The following is a 22,067-nucleotide window of genomic DNA, read 5'->3' on the forward strand; positions in this document are numbered from 1 at the left end:
ACACACAAGCACACAAGCACACAAGCACACACACACACACACACACACACACACACACACACACACACACACACACACACACACACACACACACACACACACACACACACACACACACACACACAGAGAGAGAGAGAGAAACAGACACCAAACAGTTTGCTTCAGAAGGGAACAGCCCACCATGCCGCCTACCACCCACCTCTATTCTATTTCTATTTACATCCACAGTCAGGGCTGATGCTGCCTGACAGACCAGAGCAGCTCCCCTCTTCACCTCGAGGGAAGGAGGAAAGGAAAGGGTAGAGGAGAGGACAGGGTGAAAAGGAAAGGGAGGAGAGCGATGGGAAGAGAGGAGATGGTGAGAGGGAAAGGGAGGAGAGGGTGAGAGGGAAGAAGAGAGGAGCGAGAAGAGATGGATGTGGACGAGACAGGAAGGGAGAGGAAAAGAAAAGAAACAGACAAAATGAGAGAGGAGAGGAGAAGGGGCTGAACCTAAAGCCATTAGTCAGGGACCGGGCACTCTAGTGTTGAATGGTGTGGGGGAAACAGTCTGTCTAGTGTTGGATGGTGTGGGGGAAACAGTCTGTCTAGTGTTGAATGGTGTGGGGGAAACAGTCTGTCTAGTGTTGGATGGTGTGGGGGGAATAGTCTGTCTAGTGTTGAATGGTGTTGTGTTGAACAGTCTGTCTAGTGCTGAACGGTGTGGGGGAACAGTCTGTCTAGTGTTGAATGGTGTGGGGGGAAACAGTCTGTCTAGTGTTGGCTGGTGTGGGGGAAACAGTCTGTCTAGTGTTGGATGGTGTGGGGGAACAGTCTGTCTAGTGTTGAATGGTGTGGGGGGAACAGTCTGTCTAGTGTTGGATGGTGTGGGTGGAACAGTCTGTCTAGTGTTGGATGGTGTGGGGGGAACAGTCTGTCTAGTGTTGGATGGTGTGGGGGGGGACAGTCTATCTAGTGTTGGATGGTGTGGGGGAGAACAGTCTGTCTAGTGTTGGATGGTGTGGGGGGAACAGTCTGTCTAGTGTTGGATGGTGTGGGGGGAACAGTCTGTCTGGTGTTGGATGGTGTGGGGGAACAGTCTGTCTAGTGTTGGATGGTGTGGGGGGAACAGTCTGTCTAGTGTTGAATGGTGTGGGGGGAACAGTCTGTCTAGTGTTGAATGGTGTGGGGGGAACAGTCTGTCTAGTGTTGAATGGTGTGGGGGAAACAGTCTGTCTAGTGTTGAATGGTGTGGGGGAAACAGTCTGTCTAGTGTTGGATGGTGTGGGGGGAATAGTCTGTCTAGTGTTGAATGGTGTGGGGGGAACAGTCTGTCTAGTGCTGAACGGTGTGGGGGAACAGTCTGTCTAGTGTTGAATGGTGTGGGGGGAACAGTCTGTCTAGTGTTGGATGGTGTGGGGGGAACAGTCTGTCTAGTGTTGGATGGTGTGGGGGGAACAGTCTGTCTAGTGTTGAATGGTGTGGGGGGAACAGTCTGTCTAGTGTTGAATGGTGTGGGGGAAACAGTCTGTCTAGTGTTGAATGGTGTGGGGGAAACAGTCTGTCTAGTGTTGGATGGTGTGGGGGGAATAGTATGTCTAGTGTTGAATGGTGTGGGGGGAACAGTCTGTCTAGTGCTGAACGGTGTGGGGGAACAGTCTGTCTAGTGTTGAATGGTGTGGGGGGAACAGTCTGTCTAGTGTTGGATGGTGTGGGGGGAACAGTCTGTCTAGTGTTGGATGGTGTGGGGGGAACAGTCTGTCTAGTGTTGGATGGTGTGGGGGGAACAGTCTGTCTAGTGTTGGATGGTGTGGGGGGAACAGTCTGTCTAGTGTTGGATGGTGTGGGGGGAACAGTCTATCTAGTGTTGGATGGTGTGGGGGAACAGTCTGTCTAGTGTTGGATGGTGTGGGGGGAACAGTCTGTCTAGTGTTGAATGGTGTGGGGGGAACAGTCTGTCTAGTGTTGAATGGTGTGGGGGGAACAGTCTGTCTAGTGTTGGATGGTGTGGGGGAACAGTCTGTCTAGTGTTGAATGGTGTGGGGGGAACAGTCTGTCTAGTGTTGGATGGTGTGGGGGGAACAGTCTGTCTAGTGTTGGATGGTGTGGGGGGAACAGTCTGTCTAGTGTTGGATGGTGTGGGGGAGAACAGTCTGTCTAGTGTTGGATGGTGTGGGGGGAACAGTCTGTCTGGTGTTGGATGGTGTGGGGGGAACAGTCTGTCTAGTGTTGGATGGTGTGGGGGAGAACAGTCTGTCTAGTGTTGGATGGTGTGGGGGGAACAGTCTGTCTAGTGTTGGATGGTGTGGGGGGAACAGTCTGTCTAGTGTTGGATGGTGTGGGGGAGAACAGTCTGTCTAGTGTTGGATGGTGTGGGGGGAACAGTCTGTCTGGTGTTGGATGGTGTGGGGGGAACAGTCTGTCTAGTGTTGAATGGTGTGGGGGGAACAGTCTGTCTAGTGTTGGATGGTGTGGGGGGAACAGTCTGTCTAGTGTTGGATGGTGTGGGGGAGAACAGTCTGTCTAGTGTTGGATGGTGTGGGGGGAACAGTCTGTCTGGTGTTGGATGGTGTGGGGGGAACAGTCTGTCTAGTGTTGGATGGTGTGGGGGAAACAGTCTGTCTAGTGTTGGATGGTGTGGGGGGAACAGTCTGTCTAGTGTTGGATGGTGTGGGGGAGAACAGTCTGTCTAGTGTTGGATGGTGTGGGGGGAACAGTCTGTCTGGTGTTGGATGGTGTGGGGGGAACAGTCTGTCTAGTGTTGGATGGTGTGGGGGAGAACAGTCTGTCTAGTGTTGAATGGTGTGGGGGGAACAGTCTGTCTAGTGTTGGATGGTGTGGGGGGAACAGTCTGTCTAGTGTTGGATGGTGTGGGGGAGAACAGTCTGTCTAGTGTTGGATGGTGTGGGGGGAACAGTCTGTCTGGTGTTGGATGGTGTGGGGGGAACAGTCTGTCTAGTGTTGGATGGTGTGGGGGGAACAGTCTGTCTGGTGTTGGATGGTGTGGGGGGAACAGTCTGTCTAGTGTTGGATGGTGTGGGGGGAACAGTCTGTCTAGTGTTGAATGGTGTGGGGGGAACAGTCTGTCTAGTGTTGGATGGTGTGGGGGGGAACAGTCTGTCTAGTGTTGAATGGTGTGGGGGAAACAGTCTGTCTAGTGTTGGATGGTGTGGGGGAGAACAGTCTGTCTAGTGTTGAATGGTGTGGGGAGAAACAGTCTGTCTAGTGTTGGATGGTGTGGGGGAGAACAGTCTGTCTAGTGTTGGATGGTGTGGGGGAACAGTCTGTCTAGTGTTGGATGGTGTGGGGAGAAACAGTCTGTCTAGTGTTGGATGGTGTGGGGGGGGACCGTCTGTCTAGTGTTGGATGGTGTGGGGGCGAACAGTCTGTCTAGTGTTGGATGGTGTGGGGGGGAACAGTCTGTCTGGTGTTGGATGTGTGGGGGAGAACAGTCTGTCTAGTGCTGGATGGTGTGGGGGGAACAGTCTGTCTAGTGCTGGATGGTGTGGGGGGAACAGTCTGTCTAGTGCTGGACGGTGTGGGGGGAACAGTCTGTCTAGTGCTGGACGGTGTGGGGGGAACAGTCTGTCTAGTGTTGAATGGTGTGGGGGAACAGTCTGTCTAGTGTTGGATGGTGTGGGGGGAACAGTCTGTCTAGTGCTGGAAGGTGTGGGGGGAACAGTCTGTCTAGTGTTGGATGGTGTGGGGGGGAACAGTCTGTCTAGTGCTGGATGGTGTGGGGGGAACAGTCTGTCTAGTGCTGGAAGGTGTGGGGGGAACAGTCTGTCTAGTGCTGGATGGTGTGGGGGTAACAGTCTGTCTAGTGCTGGACGGTGTGGGGGGAACAGTCTGTCTAGTGTTGAATGGTGTGGGGGAACAGTCTGTCTAGTGCTGGACGGTGTGGGGGGGAACAGTGTCAGATACCCAGGATGAAGAAACCTGCAGGGCGCTATGTTCCAGACACTGATGCTGTGTCTCAAATGGCACCCAGTAGGGAATATGGTTCCACTCTGGACACAACCTCTACTGTCCTCCTTCAGGGATGTGTGTGTGTATGATTGACATCCATCATCCTCAATCAGGTGATGTTACTAATATGAGTCTATTCTTATGTTATATAACATTTCTGATTGATGTTTGATGAAAAGGAAAATATCACTCAATGTCGCCTTTCTTTCTTCCCCATGTCTCCAGAGTCCTGGGGTTGAGGGATGACTCAGACTGGGGAAGAGAATGCTACTCACCGTGCAGCACCCACTGATCCCCAGCGCCATGTCTTACTACCCTAGAGCCAACCACTGTGTTTGGGGGACCACGTCTCCATAGCTACAGCAGCAAAATATACACATCTTCAATACATGAAAACTGAGAGAGGGATGGAACCATATTTCAGATTGAATGTGAGTACTGTGGATATTAAGTAACAAACACAGTCTTACAAACTGTCAGAGGCAGAGAGAAGAACAGCATGGAGGACAGTGAGCTTATCTTTCTGGAGCGCCATGATGAAGGCGAGGGCCCTACCATGGCCTTCTCCAAAGACAAGCCTGGAGTCAGGGAGGCCAGGGACAGTAGGCCCGACTCAGGCCTGGGGCTAGGTTTGGGGCTGAAGCCAGGCCAGGGACGCCGCTCCTCGGGCTTCCACATCCCCCTCTCCCCCTCCTCTCCGGGCTCCCTGGCTGACCTGGCCATGGCCTCATCGCCGCCCCCCGGCCTGGTGAAGTCCTCCTCCACAGAGCTGCAGACCAAAGAGACTGGTTCCTTGAGAAGTTCCAAACCCCTCTTCAGTCTGGTCAAGTCCCTCTCCACCGAGATCTCCCACCTCGAGCCCGAGGTCTACCTCTCCAAGTCGGACTCCAAGCTCCACATGCACCCCTGGAAGCAGTTCACCCAGACACAACCCAAGCTCCAGGAGGCTGGTTCTGGGAATGATAGCTGGATGGCACCCCCGTCCCCCGTCTCCCCCACGGAGCCCAAAGGAAGTTCCCTGATGACCGAGTTTGAGGACACGCGGAGGAAGTTCTCTGAGGCCATACAGGACCCCATGAGCATGTGGGGTAAAATGATGGGGGACGAGTCGAGCTCGGGGAGCCCCAAGCAGAAGGTGTCTGGGGGGGTCGGGGACTCACCTGCCTCCCTTGGTAGCTATGGAGGTGGTGGGAGTGGGATCCCATTGAACATTGAAGACGGGAGCACAGAGACACAAGTAAGATACAGACGTGGAACAGACAGCGAACTGGGTGTGTGTGAAACCCCACTAAGGAGACCCAGGAGGGGCCCTTTGAAGCCCTCACTTTCCCCAGAGCACCACAGCCAGCTGGGGGATAGCCTCTACGAGATCTGCACCAATGGAGACCTCATCCAGGTGATAGAGGTCCAGGGGGGCGGATCCAGTGGAGCTGGTACCAGAGGCCAGCATCGAGGAACCCGTCCCCAGGCTCGAGGCAGGATTCCTGGGGTTCCTGTGGCCTCAGTGCCTGTCCGCTGGCTCTTGTTTGTGGGCGTACTTGCCTACGGGTTCTTTGTGCTCCCTCTGCCCTCCTATGTGACTGGGCTGTCCCTGGGGCTAGCATGTGGGTTCCTGTTAGGGTTGGTGGTGGTCCTGGTGTTCACGCCCCGTCCGCGCTCCAGAGCTTTGCCACCCTGGGGCACTACAGGGGCCCGGTGGTCCCAAGACAACAGCCTGCTGCCCTCGGACCCTGTTGGTGGGCCGCGCACAGATGCAGAAGTCCTGGAGGTGAGTTTGAGGATATGGGAGTGGTTACACACATAAGTAACATAGATTGATAGAGTTACAGTAGGTAAACACAGACGGACGGGCGGACGGACGGACGGACAGACAGATTGTCACAGTCACAGTCAGACAGACAGATACATAGGCAGACAGACAGACAGACAGACAGACAGACAGACAGACAGACAGACAGACAGGCAGGCAGGTAGGCAGGCAGGCAGGCAGGCAGGCAGGCAGGCAGGCAGATGGTCAGCCTTTAAAAAAAATACAGAGAGAACAGGCTTTCATCAATTTTTTTATATTTTTATATTTTTTTTTTTATAGTTGATACATTTCTGTCTCATGAACCAAAGCACGAGCCACATACTGTATCTATGGTAACAATCATTACAACTCTCTTTGTCTCTATAGAGTGGAGGAGTAGAGACCTTTGTTTCTGTGAATGGGTGAGTGAATGAGGCCAGGTGCTGATTAGAGAGGATAGTGAGAACTGAGGGGCTTACAGCCATGGGGCTGCTTCCGCAATAGCAGCCTATTCCCTTTGTAGTGCACTACTTTTGACCAGGGCCCTGTTAAAAGGTGGTGCACTACATAGGATTCCATTTTTGGGACGCATACCATCTCCCTCAGTTGTAGCCCATGTAGTTCCTGTACATCCTCTGCCCCTTGGCCTTTGATTAGTGAGGAATGAGGGGCTTATAGCCGCCCGGTCCAGATACAGCACAGCATCTCAGTGTACTGTAGCCCAGGTAGTCCCTGTGTTCCCTCTGGCCCTTGGCCTTCTAGAGCTGGAGCTACACAGTGCTAATAACCCTCAGAGCCCAGTTTAAAACCCTCTGTGTCTAGGCCAGTAGACTAGTCTGATGGATTGATTGTGGATTGGTTGTGGTTTAACGTCTGTCTATCCGCGTGGCAGACTTCCACCTGTGTTGTCACTCTGTGCTTTGTATCGTTTTTCAGAATTGTTTGTCAAATGCGTGCGTGTGTCTGTGCCTATGTTTGTGTTGCTTCACAGTCCCCGCTGTTCCATAAGGTATATTTTAATCTGTTTTTTAAAATCTAATTTTACTGCTTGCATCAGTTACTTGATGTGGAATAGAGTTCCATGTAGTCACGGCTCTGTGTAGTCTGTTCTGGATTTGGGGACTGTGAAGAGACCTCTGGTGGCATGTCTTGTGGGGTATGCATGGGTGTCCGAGCTGTGCGCCAGTAGTTCAAACAGACAGCTCGGTGCATTCAACATGTCAATACCTCTCATCAATACAAGCAGTGATGAAGTCAATGTCTTTTCCACTTTGAGACAGGAGAGATTGACATGCATATTATTAATATTAGCTCTCCAGCCATGCTGCCCTGTCCTGAACTAATTGCAATATTCCTAAATATTTTTTTTGTGGCACCTGACCACACGACTGAACAGGTGCGACAAAACTAGGGCCTGTAGGACCTGCCTTGTTGACAGTGCTGTCAAGAAGGTAGAGCAGCGCCTTATCAGGGACATACTTCTCCCCATCTTAACTACTGTTTTATCAATATGTTTTGACCATGATAGTTTACAATCCAGGGTAACTCCAAGCAGTTTAGTCACCTCAACTTGCTCAATATCCACATGATTTATTACAAGATTTAGTTGAGGTTTAGGGTTTAGTGAATGATTTGTCCCAAATACAATGCTTTTAGTTTTAGAAATATTTAGGACTAACTTATTCCTACCACACACTCTGAAACTAACTGCAACTTTGTTAAGTGTTGCAGTCATTTCAGTCGCTGTAGTAGCTGACACTCTGGCTTTCCTCAAAGCCAGTGGTAATTCATTAGTAAAGATTGAAAAGATTAAAGGGCATTGACAGCTGCCTTGGGGAATTCCTGATTCTACCTGGATTATGTTGGAGAGGCTTCCATTAAAGAACACCCTCTGTGTTCTGTTAGACAGGTAACTCTTTATCCACAATATAGCAGGAGGTGTAAAGCCATAACACATATGTTTTGCAGACTATGATCGATAATGTCAAAGGCCGCACTGAAGTCTAACAAAACAGCCCCCACAATCTTTTTATTGTCAATTTCTGTGTGTCTTCCAAGTCCAGTAGGTGACCAATCAGACATGCCAGACAAGCAGATTGATGTCACAGCGTGACTACGTTACCTAAGCCCTAAGCCTGAGTTCTGCCTCAGAGGAACAGAAACATACCTGATTCACACTGTAGGGCCGACCCAACCTGTACTGGTCTGGCTTGAATGTTTTATTTTCATATTGTTCTTTCCAGCGTGGTTGCAGCAGCTATGATGGAGGTGTAACCATGCCAGTCCAGTACAGCTCCACTTGGCTCAGTAGTGTAAAGGGGTAATAGAGAGCTGCCCCTAGCTCTGGTTTCACTGCCACAGATTTGACTACAGGTAAATCACGGCGCTCAATAACCAATGAGTATTCAGGTAATACTAGGAAGGGTTATACTAGAACAATTACAGCAGGGAAGGAAGACAGATTTGAGACAGATTTGCTGACTGTGAAAGTTAACTGCCACAATATCTGACAACAACAAAAATGTCAACGTACAAATCACCTTCAAATCAAATCAAATCAAATTTTATTAGTCACATACACATGGTTAGCAGATGTTAATGCGAGTGTAGCGAAATGCTTGTGCTTCTAGTTCCGACAATGCAGTAATAACCAACAGTAATCTAACCTAACAATTCCACACTACTACCTTACACACACACACAAGTGTAAAGGGATAAAGAATATGTACATAAAGATATATGAATGAGTGGTGGTACAGAACGGCATGGCAGATGCAGTAGATGGTATAGAGTACGGTATATACATATGAGATGAGTACTGTAGGGTATGTAAACATAAAGTGGCATAGTTTAAAGTGGCTAGTGGTACATGTATTGCATAAAGATGGCAAGATGCAGTAGATGATATAGAGTACAGTATATATACATATGAGATGGGTAATGTAGGGTATGTAAACATTGTATTAAGTGGCATTGCTTAAAGTGGCTAGTGGTACATTTTTACATAATTTCCATCAATTCCCATTTTTAAAGTGGCTGGAGTTGGGTCAGTATGTTGGCAGCGGCCGCTAAATGTTAGTGGTGGCTGTTTAACAGTCTGATGGCCTTGAGATAGAAGCTGTTTTTCAGTCTCTCGGTCCCTGCTTTGATGCACCTGTACTGACCTCGCCTTCTGGATGATAGCGGGGTGAACAGGCAGTGGCTTGGGTGGTTGTTGTCCTTGATGATCTTTATGGCCTTCCTGTGACATCGGGTGGTGTAGGTGTCCTGGAGGGCAGGTAGTTTGCCCCTGGTGATGCGTTCTGCAGACCTCACTACCCTCTGGAGAGCCTTACGGTTGTGGGCGGAGCAGTTGCCGTACCAGGCGGTGATACAGCCCGACAGGATGCTCTCGATTGTGCATCTGTAGAAGTTTGTGAGTGCTTTTGGTGACAAGCCGAATTTCTTCAGCCTCCTGAGGTTGAAGAGGCGCTGCTGCGCCTTCTTCACAACGCTGTCTGTGTGGGTGGACCAGTTCAGTTTGTCCGTGATGTGTACACCGAGGAACTTAAAACTTTCCACCTTCTCCACTACTGACCCGTCGATGTGGATAGGGGGGTGCTCCCTCTGCTGTTTCCTGAAGTCCACAATCATCTCCTTTGTTTTGTTGACGTTGAGTATGAGGTTATTTTCCTGACACCACACTCCGAGGGCCCTCACCTCCTCCCTGTAGGCCGTCTCGTCGTTGTTGGTGATCAAGCCTACCACTGTAGTGTCATCCGCAAACTTGATGATTGAGTTGGAGGCGTGCATGGCCACGCAGTCGTGGGTGAACAGGGAGTACAGGAGAGGGCTCAGAACGCACCCTTGTGGGGCCCCAGTGTTGAGGATCAGCGGGGTGGAGATGTTGTTACCTACCCTCACCACCTGGGGGCGGCCCGTCAGGAAGTCCAGGACCCAGTTGCACAGGGCGGGGTCGAGACCCAGGGTCTCGAGCTTGATGACGAGTTTGGAGGGTACTATGGTGTTAAATGCTGAGCTGTAATCGATGAACAGCATTCTCACATGGGTATTCCTCTTGTCCAGATGGGTTAGGGCAGTGTGCAGTGTGGTTGCGATTGCGTCGTCTGTGGACCTATTGGGTCGGTAAGCAAATTGGAGTGGGTCTAGGGTGTCCGGTAGGGTGGAGGTGATATGGTCCTTGACTAGTCTCTCAAAGCACTTCATGATGACGGAAGTGAGTGCTACGGGGCGGTAGTCGTTTAGCTCAGTTACCTTAGCTTTCTTGGGAACAGGAACAATGGTGGCCCTCTTGAAGCATGTGGGAACAGCAGACTGGGATAAGGATTGATTGAATATGTCCGTAAACACACCAGCCAGCTGGTCTGCGCATGCTCTGAGGACGCGGCTGGGAATGCCGTCTGGGCCTGCAGCCTTGCGAGGGTTAACACGTTTAAATGTTTTACTCACCTCGGCTGCAGTGAAGGAGAGCCCGCAGGTTTTGGTAGGGGGCCGTGTCAGTGGCACTGTATTGTCCTCAAAGCGGGCAAAAAAGTTGTTTAGCCTGTCTGGGAGCAAGACATCCTGGTCCTCGACGGGGCTGGTTTTCTTTTTGTAGTCCGTGATTGACTGTAGACCCTGCCACATACCTCTTGTGTCTGAGCTGTTGAATTTCGACTCGATTTTGTCTCTGTACTGAGACTTAGCCTGTTTGATTGCCTTGCGGAGAGAATAGCTACACTGTTTGTATTCGGTCATGCTTCCGGTCACCTTGCCCTGGTTAAAAGCAGTGGTTCGCGCTTTCAGTTTCACGCGAATGCTGCCGTCAATCCACGGTTTCTGGTTTGGGAATGTTTTTATCGTTGCTGTGGGTACGACATCGTCAATGCACTTCCTAATGAACTCGCTCACCGAATCAGCATATTCGTCAATATTGTTGTTGGACGCGATGCGGAACATATTCCAATCCGCGTGATCGAAGCAGTCTTGAAGCGTGGATTCAGATTGGTCGGACCAGCGTTGAACAGACCTGAGCACGGGAGCTTGTTGTTTGAGTTTTTGTTTGTAGGCTGGAATCAACAAAATGGAGTCGTGGTCAGCTTTTCCGAAAGGGGGGCGGGGGAGGGCCATATAAGCGTCGCGGAAATTAGTATAACAATGGTCTAGTGTTTTTCCAGCCCTGGTAGCACAATCGATATGCTGATAGAATTTAGGGAGTTTTGTTTTTAGATTAGCCTTGTTAAAATCCCCAGCTACGATGAATGCAGCCTCAGGGTGTGTGGTTTCCAGTTTACAAAGAGTCAGATAAAGTTCGTTCAGGGCCATCGATGTGTCTGCTTGGGGGGGAATGTATACGGCTGTGATTATGATTGACGAGAATTCCCTTGGTAGATAATGCGGTCGACATTTGATTGTGAGGAGTTCTAGATCAGGTGAACAGAACGACTTGAGTTCTTGTGTGTTGTTATGATGATCACACCACTTCTCGTTAATCATAAGGCATACCCCCCCGCCCCTCTTCTTACCGGAAAGATGTTTGTTTCTGTCGGCGCGATGCATGAAGAAACCAGCTGGCTGCACCGACTCCGTTAGCGTCCCTTGAGTTAGCCATGTTTCCGTGAAGCAGAGCACGTTGCAATCCCTGATGTCTCTCTGGAATGCTACCCGTGCTCGGATTTCATCAACCTTATTGTCAAGAGACTGGACATTGGCGAGTAGTATGCTAGGGAGTGGAGCGCGATGTGCCCGTCTCCGAAGCCTGACCACGAGACCGCCACGTTTTCCCCTTTTTCGGCGTCGCACAGGGTCGCCGGCTGGGATCAGATCCATTGTATTGTGTGGAAGGCAAAACACTGGATCCGTTTCGGGAAAGTCATATTCCTGGTAGGAACGATGATGAGTTGACGTTAATCGTATATTCAGTAGTTCCTCCCGACTGTATGTAATGAAACCTAAGATTACCCGGGGTACCGATGTAAGAAATAACACGTAAAAAAACAAAATACTGCATATTTTCCAAGGAACACGAAGCGAGGCAGCAATCTCTTTTCGGCGCCGGAACTCATGAGATAATTTATGAGATAATTCATGGTAAGCAACTGTAAACAACAATAGCAAAAGTAAACATCAATGAACAGCTGTGACTGCCCAAGTGAACACAATGTAAGAAAGTGAAAATAAGGTGAGTTTATTATTAAAACACTAACAAACAAAAAAAGCTCACCAGGCAATACCCCAGAGCGCTAGAGCCAGTCTCCTGTGATAGATAAGACCTGTATAGAGCCAGTCTCCTGTGATAGATAAGACATGTATAGAGCCAGTCTCCTGTGATAGATAAGACATGTATAGAGCCAGTCTCCTGTGATAGATAAGACATGTATAGAGCCAGTCTCCTGTGATAGATAAGACATGTATAGAGCCAGTCTCCTGTGATAGATAAGACATGTATAGAGCCAGTCTCCTGTGATAGATGAGACATGTATAGAGCCAGTCTCTTGTGATAGATGAGACATGTATAGAGCCAGTTTCTTGTGATAGATGAGACATGTATAGACCCAGTCTCCTGTGATAGATGAGACATGTATAGACCTAGTCTCCTGTGATAGATGAGACATGTATAGAGCCAGTCTCTTGTGATAGATGAGACATGTATAGAGCCAGTCTCTTGTGATAGATAAGACATGTATAGAGCCAGTCTCCTGTGATAGATGAGACATGTATAGAGCCAGTCTCTTGTGATAGATGAGACATGTATAGAGCCAGTCTCTTGTGATAGATGAGACATGTATAGAGCCAGTCTCCTGTGATTAGATGAGACATGTATAGAGCCAGTCTCCTGTGATTGATAAGACATGTATAGAGCCAGTCTCCTGTGATAGATGAGACATGTATAGAGCCAGTCTCCTGTGATAGATGAGACATGTATAGAGCCAGTCTCTTGTGATAGATGAGACTTGTATAGAGCCAGTCTCTTGTGATAGATAAGACATGTATAGAGCCAGTCTCCTGTAATAGATGAGACATGTGTAGAGCCAGTCTCCTGTGATAGATGAGACATGTATAGAGCCAGTCTCTTGTGATAGATAAGACATGTATAGAGCCAGTCTCCTGTGATAGATAAGACATGTATAGAGCCAGTCTCCTGTGATAGATAAGACATGTATAGAGCCAGTCTCCTGTGATAGATAGGACATGTATAGAGCCAGTCTCTTGTGATAGATGAGACATGTATAGAGCCAGTCTCTTGTGATAGATGAGACATGTATAGAGCCAGTCTCTTGTGATAGATGAGACATGTATAGAGCCAGTCTCCTGTGATAGATGAGACATGTATAGAGCCAGTCTCCTGTGATAGATGAGACATGTATAGAGCCAGTCTCCTGTGATAGATGAGACATGTATAGAGCCAGTCTCTTGTGATAGATGAGACATGTATAGAGCCAGTCTCCTGTGATAGATGAGACATGTATAGAGCCAGTCTCCTGTGATAGATGAGACATGTATAGAGCCAGTATCCTGTGATAGATGAGACATGTATAGAGCCAGTCTCCTGTGATAGATAAGACATGTATAGAGACAGTCTCTTGTGATAGATGAGACATGTATAGAGCCAGTCTCTTGTGATAGATGAGACATGTATAGAGCCAGTCTCTTGTGATAGATGAGACATGTATAGAGCCAGTCTCCTGTGATAGATGAGACATGTATAGGGCCAGTCTCCTGTGATAGATGAGACATGTATAAAGCCAGTCTCCTGTAATAGATGAGACATGTATAGAGCCAGTCTCCTGTAATAGATGAGACATGTGTAGAGCCAGTCTCTTGTGATAGATGAGACATGTATAGAGCCAGTCTCTTGTGATAGATGAGACATGTATAGAGCCAGTCTCTTGTGATAGATGAGACATGTATAGAGCCAGTCTCTTGTGATAGATGAGACATGTATAGAGCCAGTCTCTTGTGATAGATGAGACATGTATAGAGCCAGTCTCTTGTGATAGATGAGACATGTATAGAGCCAGTCTCTTGTGATAGATGAGACATGTATAGAGCCAGTCTCTTGTGATAGATGAGACATGTATAGAGCCAGTCTCTTGTGATAGATGAGACATGTATAGAGCCAGTCTCTTGTGATAGATGAGACATGTATAGACCCAGTCTCCTGTGATAGATGAGACATGTATAGACCTAGTCTCCTGTGATAGATGAGACATGTATAGAGCCAGTCTCTTGTGATAGATGAGACATGTATAGAGCCAGTCTCTTGTGATAGATAAGACATGTATAGAGCCAGTCTCCTGTGATAGATGAGACATGTATCGAGCCAGTCTCTTGTGATAGATGAGACATGTATAGAGCCAGTCTCTTGTGATAGATGAGACATGTATAGAGCCAGTCTCTTGTGATAGATGAGACATGTATAGAGCCAGTCTCTTGTGATAGATGAGACATGTATAGAGCCAGTCTCTTGTGATAGATGAGACATGTATAGAGCCAGTCTCTTGTGATAGATGAGACATGTATAGAGCCAGTCTCTTGTGATAGATGAGACATGTATAGAGCCAGTCTCTTGTGATAGATACAGTGCATTCGGAAAGTATTCAGACCCCTTGACTTTTAAATATGTTTTTACATACCGCCTTATTCTAAAATGGATTAAATAAAACAATGTCCTCATCAATCTACACACAATACTCCATAATGACATCCCAATACTCCATAATGACATCACAATACTCCATAATGACATCACAATACTCCATAATGACAAAGAGAAAAACGTTTTTTATAAATGTTTGCAAATGTATTAAAACTAAAAAACAGAAATACCTTATTTACAAGTATTCGATAAAATAAAGAGAGTGTCACGCCTCTACCTCTTATGTTGTCCACCTCTTCTCCTGCTGTTGGAGCACGGAAACCCCATTTTTCCTCTTAGGGAAAGTGTTGGGTGAAATGCTGTTGTTCACGGTAAGCCCCTATGGGCCCTGGTCAAAAGGAGTGCACTATATAGGGTGCCATTCCAGACACAACCCAAACCTGTACCATACATCCTCCATGCATTCTAGGGCTGGATGAACGAGATGCCCGTGTACGACCCGGAGACATACCACCCGTCGCTCACCCATTCTGTGTATGCCACCCTGGAGGGCAGCTGCCTACGCCTGGCCTACCCCCGCACCAACATCCCCCGACGGGCAGCCTTCGACGAACTGCCCCATGAAGCCGTGTTCCTGCGCTCGCGCTGCTACCAGCTGGCCAACTGCAAGGTCAGTGTGTCCATATAGCATGACATTTGCTTAAAGATTTCTGAAGCATCTAGGCTTTATAAAGGCTTTGTTACGGTAAGTTGTTAATTATTTTTTGTTTCTTATTTCAAACCAGGTCTCTCTGTTGCCTGCTGCCTTGGCACGGAAGAGAGTTTGGAATAAGAAGTACCCTATCTGTATCATACTGGCCGAGGGAGAGGTGGGGAGAGAGGAGGAGGAGAGAGTGGAAGAGGGGCAAGAGGAGGAGGAGAGGACAGACAAGCAGACACTCCCAGACACACAGACACAGGGCCTCCCCGACACTCTCTACCTCTTTGGTCGTACAGGAAGAGAGAAGGAGGATTGGTTCCAGCACTTCCTGTTAGCCTCGAGGTCAGAGTTCAAGAGCAGCCCAATCAGAGACGTGCCCAAGTCTGGTAAGAAACCGTGCTGCCCCCTACTGACATGGTAGGTTACATCCAAATGGCACCCTATTCCCTGTGGGCCCTGGTCAAAAGTAGTGCACTACATAGGGAATAGTGTGCACACGCTGGACAGGAATCTGTGGTTTGTAATTTTTCCATATATAATTAGTATTGAATTGAGTGTAATGCTATTTTAACCACCTTCCTCCCCTGTTCCTTGCCCCCTCTGCCACTTGACCTGTCTGCCTGTTTTCTTGACTCTCTCCCTCGCTCTATCCTCCTCCATCTCTCCCCACTTCCTTCCTTCCTTCTCTCTCTCTTTCTTTCTCTCTCCATCTCTCCCATCTCTCTCTTCCCCAGAAGTGTTATGTAGTGGGAGCTCCAGTATGGACAGTACGGAGAACCTTCCCCCTCTGATTGGCCTGAGTGACCTGGTGGACTACGGCTCCTACATGAGCCGCCTCATTGGCTTAGAGGGTAGCAGTCCCAGCCCCAGCCCCAGCCCCTGCCACAGCAACCAGGGAAGCCCCACAGCCAGGAAGAAGGTACGCTACAAGACTGGACTATTAACCTGGTGGTTCAATGGTGTTTCAATACGAAGACGTTTATTCTTCCCCATACAGCTCTGGTCAAAAGTACTACACTACATACAGTATCTGCGAATCAGATCACCATTTTGGGTTCTTAACCTCTTAACCCTTAACAATCGTTCGAATCCTTAACATAACTCACACTGATTAGAGTACATCAATACAGCCACAGTTACAGTCCAGTCAGTCTTTGGCCTTGGAGAGAGGAGGATAGATACTGACTGACTCAGCTAGATGCTGTATACATGCTGAGTGGACCAAATGGATCAGATATCACCTGGCTGGGATATTAATAGGAGCAGTGTACCTGCCTGTGTCGTATTCATTGGGCACCCAGTGGAAGCAAACAACCAAAACGGGGAGGGACCTACCTGAATTTGACCGATTTGTTGTGGCTTGTTTGCTACGGTCTGCACTAAGGAATATGACCCTGGCTTGGCTGTGTGTTCTGTTCTGATGTCCTGTGTGGTGAGCATCTGTTGTAGAGTAGGTAGTAGTGAGATGGGGCCTGATCCTAGATCAACACGCCTACCGCAATCTTTTTTGGTAATCCGGCTCTGTTCTGTTCTCTCCTCTATCCAGTTCCCCAGTGAGGAGGCATCAACAGAGGGGGGCTGCCCAGCAGAGGGCCAACCGGCCTGGGTCAATGCCCTGGTGGGGAGGATCTTCTGGGACTTCCTCCGGGAGAAGTACTGGGTGGACCTGGTGGCCCACAAGATCCAGAAGAAGCTGAGTAAGATCAGAGTGAGTCTGGGAGTTGGGGAAGGGGATGGGGGTTGGTGGGTGTATGAATTGATGAGTAGGTGGGTGGGAGTGTTGGTGGATGGATGGATGGGTTCGTGGGTCAGTGGGTGGGTGGGTGGGTGGGTAGGTAGGTAAGTGGGTGGATGGATGGATGAATGGACAGATGGAGGAAATGTCTGTATGTAAAGAAAGTAATATCAATATCCTCCATATCTCTGCACTACATGGTAAGTCCTATAGAATCCAACTTCAGTGCATGATCCTCTCACTGCGGTACTGGGGCACTGGGGTACTGGGGCACTGGAGCACTGGGGCACTGGGGTACTGGGGCACTGGAGCACTGGGGCACTGGGGTACTGGGGCACTGGAGCACTGGGATACTGGGGCACTGGGGTACTGGGATACTGGGGCACTGGGGTACTGGGTACTGGGGTACTGGGTACTGGGGTACTGGGTACTGGGGCACTGGGTACTGGGGCACTAGGTACTGGGGTACTAGGGTACTATGTACTGGGGCACTGGGGCACTGGAGCACTGGGGCACTGGGGTACTGGGGTACTGGAGCACTGGGTACTGGGTACTGGGGTACTGGAGCACTGGGTACTGGGTACTGGGGTACTGGGATACTGGGGCACTGGGTACTGGGTACTGGGGCACTGGGGTACTGGGATACTGGGGCACTAGGGCACTGGGGTACTGGGGTACTGGGTACTGGGGTACTGGGATACTGGGGCACTAGGGCACTGGGGTACTGGGTACTGGGGTACTGGGGCACTGGGATACTGGGGCACTGGGATACTGGGGCACTGGGGTACTGGGTACTGGGGTACTGGGATACTGGGGCACTAGGGCACTGGGGTACTGGGTACTGGGGCTCTGGGGCACTGGGTACTGGGGCACTAGGTACTGGGGTACTAGGTACTGGGGTACTAGGGTACTATGTACTGGGGTACTGGGTACTGGGTACTGGGGCACTGGGGCACTGGGAACTGGGTACTGGGGCACTGGGACACTGGGGTACTGTGGTACTAAGGTACTGGGACACTAGGGTTCTAAGGTACTAGGGCACTAGGGTTCTAAGGTACTGGGGCATTAGGGTTCTAAGGTACTGGGGCACTGGGGTACTGCTCTGTGCTTGTTACTTATACATCAGTCATACTGTTGAGCACAAGGTCAGATGCGGGCAGCAGGCCATCAACATTGGACAGTGGAAAGGGGGATGAGAGGAGAGGAAGAGGAGGGTTAATGCCTTGTCAGCTCCCTTTATCATGGGCTGTCATGTGCTGCAGCTCCCCATTACTCACTTTCCTCCCGATCACACATGCACACATGCATACACACTTGCACGCTCACACTTGCATGCATGTACACACACACACACCTGCACACATACTCCCCGCCACCACACACACACACACGCACGCACACGCACACACACACACACACACACACACACACACACACACACACACACACACACACACACACACACACACACACACACACACACACACACACACACACACACACACACACACACACACACACACACACACACACACACACACACACACACACACACAGACACACACACACACACACACATGCACGCACACGTCATACATTTTCTGAACACCATTATTGTATGTTCTCCTACAGTTGCCGTACTTTGTGAATGAACTGAAGTTGGCTGATCTGGACATGGGTACCTGCATACCTCAGGCGCTCAGCATCTCCAAACCCTCACTGGACCACAGAGGTGTGTGTGTGCATCTGTATCTTTCCTCTGCTCAGATTGACATCCAGCGCACACACACACATTACTTTCCCAGACCAGACCCAGTGCTGACTTGATCCCATTTGTGTCCTACTCTAAGACCGGGTCCCAAATGGCACCCTATTCCCTTTAGAGTTCACGACTTTTGACCAGGTCTGTCACTATAAAGGGAATGGGGTTCCACTTATCCTAAAGCTCCTTCCTATTGTCTCCCTCCGCAGGATTAGCAAACCACTTAACATTGATCTACCTACACACACAATAACAAGCTAATGCTACTTCCCATCAGGCTACTATTGTCATTAGTCTCAATTTGCCATATGACACAGAATGACAATACTACATCTGCCCCCTTCCTTTCCCTTTATGATAACATGACAACAATAATGGTTGTCTCGAATAGGAAATCCTGATTCGATCCAAAATGTATGTGTGTGTGTGTGTGTGTGCCTGACTGCATGCGCAAATCTCTCGCTGGCTTCTGTAGCACCTTCATAAATACCTCTCTCTCTCTACCCCTCCCCCCAGGCCTGTGGTTGGAGATGGAGGTGGTATATACAGGCTGCCTACAGATGACCCTGGAGTCGAAGTTGAACCTGTGTAAACTGGGGAAGGAGAAGTCCATTGGGGTGGAGGCTGACGGAGACATCCCAGAGACCAGCCAAGTAGGGTAAGACCTGATCCCCATGTCCTCGTACACCACAGATCAGCCTGCATCGCAGATACACTGTTTTGGCTCGTGTGTGTGTGTGTGTGTGTGTGTGTGTGTGTGTGTGTGTGTATACTGTATGTGTTTGTTGTCTGTATAAAGAAGACAGTTTTGTAACCCTGATTATAACAGAGATAGAAGTTGTACCATGACTCATGATGACTCACAATCATTTGGATCCAAATGCAGTATTTAAAGTATTTTGTGTGTGTGTGTGTGTCTCAGCTCCAAGCCCAGGCTGTGTGTATTAGCTGACAGCGATGAGGAGTCCTCCAGTGCCGGCTCGTCTGATGAGGAGGAGGTGCCGCCCACTGAACCCCAAGGAACTCTGGGAGATAAGAGCACAGGCACGCCACCACCACCAGCGACTGATGGGTAAATTGATAGTGTCCCAAATGGCACCCTATTCCCTATGGGCCTGGTCAGAAGTAGTGCACTATAGAAGGAATAACGCGCCATTTCGTACACAGGTCATTACTTTTATTTTTTATATTCTTTAATGACAAGTTGTTAACCCTTGTACTGTTTTGTTCACTGATGAGAGACTGTTGGTCTCACTTTAAAGTGAGTTCCACAGGTTGAGCGTTTTTTAAAGTTTGTAAGTATTTTTGAAAGAGTGTTTTTATTGAGCTGCATTTCATGACTCCTCCCATTGGGAGAGGTGGGAGCACCGGCAGACGGTTCCTGAGGTTCGTGGACAAGATCGCCTCGTCCAAGTACTTCCAGAAGGCCACGGAGAACGAGTACATCAAGAAGAAGATCGCTGAGGTCTCCAACATGCCACTGATGCTCACTGTGGAAGTTCTGGAACTCTCAGGGACTCTGGCTGTCAACATTCCACCTCCCCCTACTGACAGGATATGGTACTGCAAACCTGCTAACTTTAACCATATGAATAGAATCAGTCTAGTTCTGTGGTTTTATATCATTCTATAGATACACTGAACTGAAAGGTACATTGGCTCTTGTTTTTGTTTAAGTCTCAAACTGGTCTTTCTTTCTTTCTTTTTGTCTCCCTGACTTCTCCGTCTTCCTTTTCTCTGTCTCCCCCCACAGGTACAGTTTCCGCGTGCCTCCCAGGCTGGACCTGCGTGTGCGTCCCATGCTAGGGGAGAGGGAGGTCACCTTCACACACGTCACAGAGTGGATCGAGAAGAAGCTGAGTCGAGAGTTTCAGGTCAGTCTGTCCTCCACCTGTGAGGTGGTGCCTCAACATGACATCATACACGAGACTGACGTCATGATATAGAGCTGTGATCAGGGTTAGCGTAGGTCCAAGCATGATGATACTGTAGCAACAGAATGGTTGTTTGATGCCTGTCTGGACTTATTGTACTCCTAGGTAAGGGGCATAAGTGTTTGCATCAGCTATTTTCATATCTATACATATCTTGACTAATACAGTTGTCATAAATTATGTATAATACTATAAATCCAATCCCAGCCATCTGGTACCATACCAGTGTTAAGGTGCACCATATGTTGATCCTGCAAGTTGCTAGGATTTCATCTTCTGTATTGTTATCTATGTATATTTGTTTAGCATTGCTTGTTCTTGCATCCACTGCAGAAGGAGTTTGTGATGCCCAACATGGACGACCTCTATCTTCCTCTCATGTCCTCCGTGCTGGACAACCCTCCAGCAGCCCAGTATTCCCCAGCCCACTCCTCACGCCGCTCCTCCAACAACTCCCAGTACTATGTGTCTGAATAGCGCCTCACTGTGGCAGTGGATGGAGAAGAAAATAAATGGAAAACCAGTGGGCATGGATCCACAGTGGATTCTGAGCAGATAGCGCTTGGTTCAGTCCTAGCTTGTGAGGGATGGTCATACGTGCACGTACAACGTGGCATGACGACTGGAGAGTGGCATGCAGGAGATAGTGGCATGGCTATGCTCTGAGCAGCAAGAGGGACTGGTATAATCGCATAGAGCCTGTTATAGCACCCGGCCCTACTGATCTAGAAGACTGAACTTAGACAGCACTCTGCAATAGGGAAGTGACCTGCAATAGCCCTGTAATGAACCAGGCTGACGTTTATTGGGATGAGTCTTGTCCGTGAGGTAGAACTGAACGATTCCCACTGGATGGAACAGCAAAAATTCCAAATTGGCTGCATTGTAAAAATTCATACACAAAAATGTGCTTTTTGGTCTTAATTTAAGTTTAGGGTTAAGGATAGGTTTTCAAATCAGATTTTATGACTGTGTCAGTGCCAGCAAGTGACCACTCTGCATAGCTGCCTCCAGAACAAAATACTCTAACCTGCGTAATGAAGACAGCGAGTGTGTCCCAGCTGACACCATATATATATATATATCACAGGAGGTTGCAACCATGTTTGATACCATTCCACCTATTCCGCTCCCATCGTTAACACGAGCCCATTCTCCGCAAATAAGGTGCCACCAACTTCCTGTGCTATATAGTACACTGCTTTTGACCAGGGCCCTGCTATGGTAGTGCACTACATAGGGAATAGGGTGCCATTTTGAATAAAACAGCAACAGGTAGATATGTTAACTTGAAGGAAAGTGAATATGGGCATTACTGGTATGAACTGTGGCTGTACGATGACTATGCTGTGATATACCGAATCAGTTTGTCCTCAACTCTTGCAGGTGAGCGTTGTACTCATGTTGTCCAGTGGGCTGGCCAGAACATTGGCCTGACAAAATGGACTCCTTGAACAATTCCTATTTTAAAAGTGATTGTAGCCCAGAGAAGATTCCCTGGAGATTATTGGTTCTCTAAAATGTTCTCGTCATCAAATGGCTCTGAGTGGTTTTTGGACAGCGTACCTCCTCTTCATTGATCAACCGATACTAAAGCATGTAGAAATGGACAGGCTATCAA

At 48.9% G+C, this 22,067-nt stretch overlaps 1 protein-coding gene across 2 annotated transcripts; it reads left to right on the forward strand.

Annotated features, from left to right (window-relative positions):
* The first annotated feature begins 4,146 nt into the window (after positions 1-4,146).
* On the forward strand, positions 4,147-21,983 carry LOC139582946 (testis-expressed protein 2-like). 2 transcript variants are annotated; one of them, XM_071413500.1, is made up of 11 exons: positions 4,147-5,716; positions 14,785-14,985; positions 15,101-15,401; positions 15,750-15,934; positions 16,562-16,723; positions 18,383-18,482; positions 19,029-19,170; positions 19,435-19,584; positions 19,869-20,072; positions 20,266-20,386; positions 20,780-21,983. In XM_071413500.1, exons 1-11 carry the CDS (start codon positions 4,448-4,450, stop codon positions 20,921-20,923), a joined length of 2,979 nt encoding a protein of 992 aa, XP_071269601.1. In that variant the 5' UTR covers positions 4,147-4,447; the 3' UTR covers positions 20,924-21,983. The 2 variants fall into 2 exon arrangements, 1 of the variants encoding a protein (XP_071269601.1); XR_011676466.1 differs by lacking the exon at positions 20,780-21,983 and having other exon boundaries at positions 19,871-20,072.
* Positions 21,984-22,067: the final 84 nt, after the last annotated feature.

The sequence above is a fragment of the Salvelinus alpinus genome, chromosome 1 (assembly GCF_045679555.1).
Source record: "Salvelinus alpinus chromosome 1, SLU_Salpinus.1, whole genome shotgun sequence".
Taxonomy (NCBI): Eukaryota; Metazoa; Chordata; class Actinopteri; order Salmoniformes; family Salmonidae; genus Salvelinus; species Salvelinus alpinus.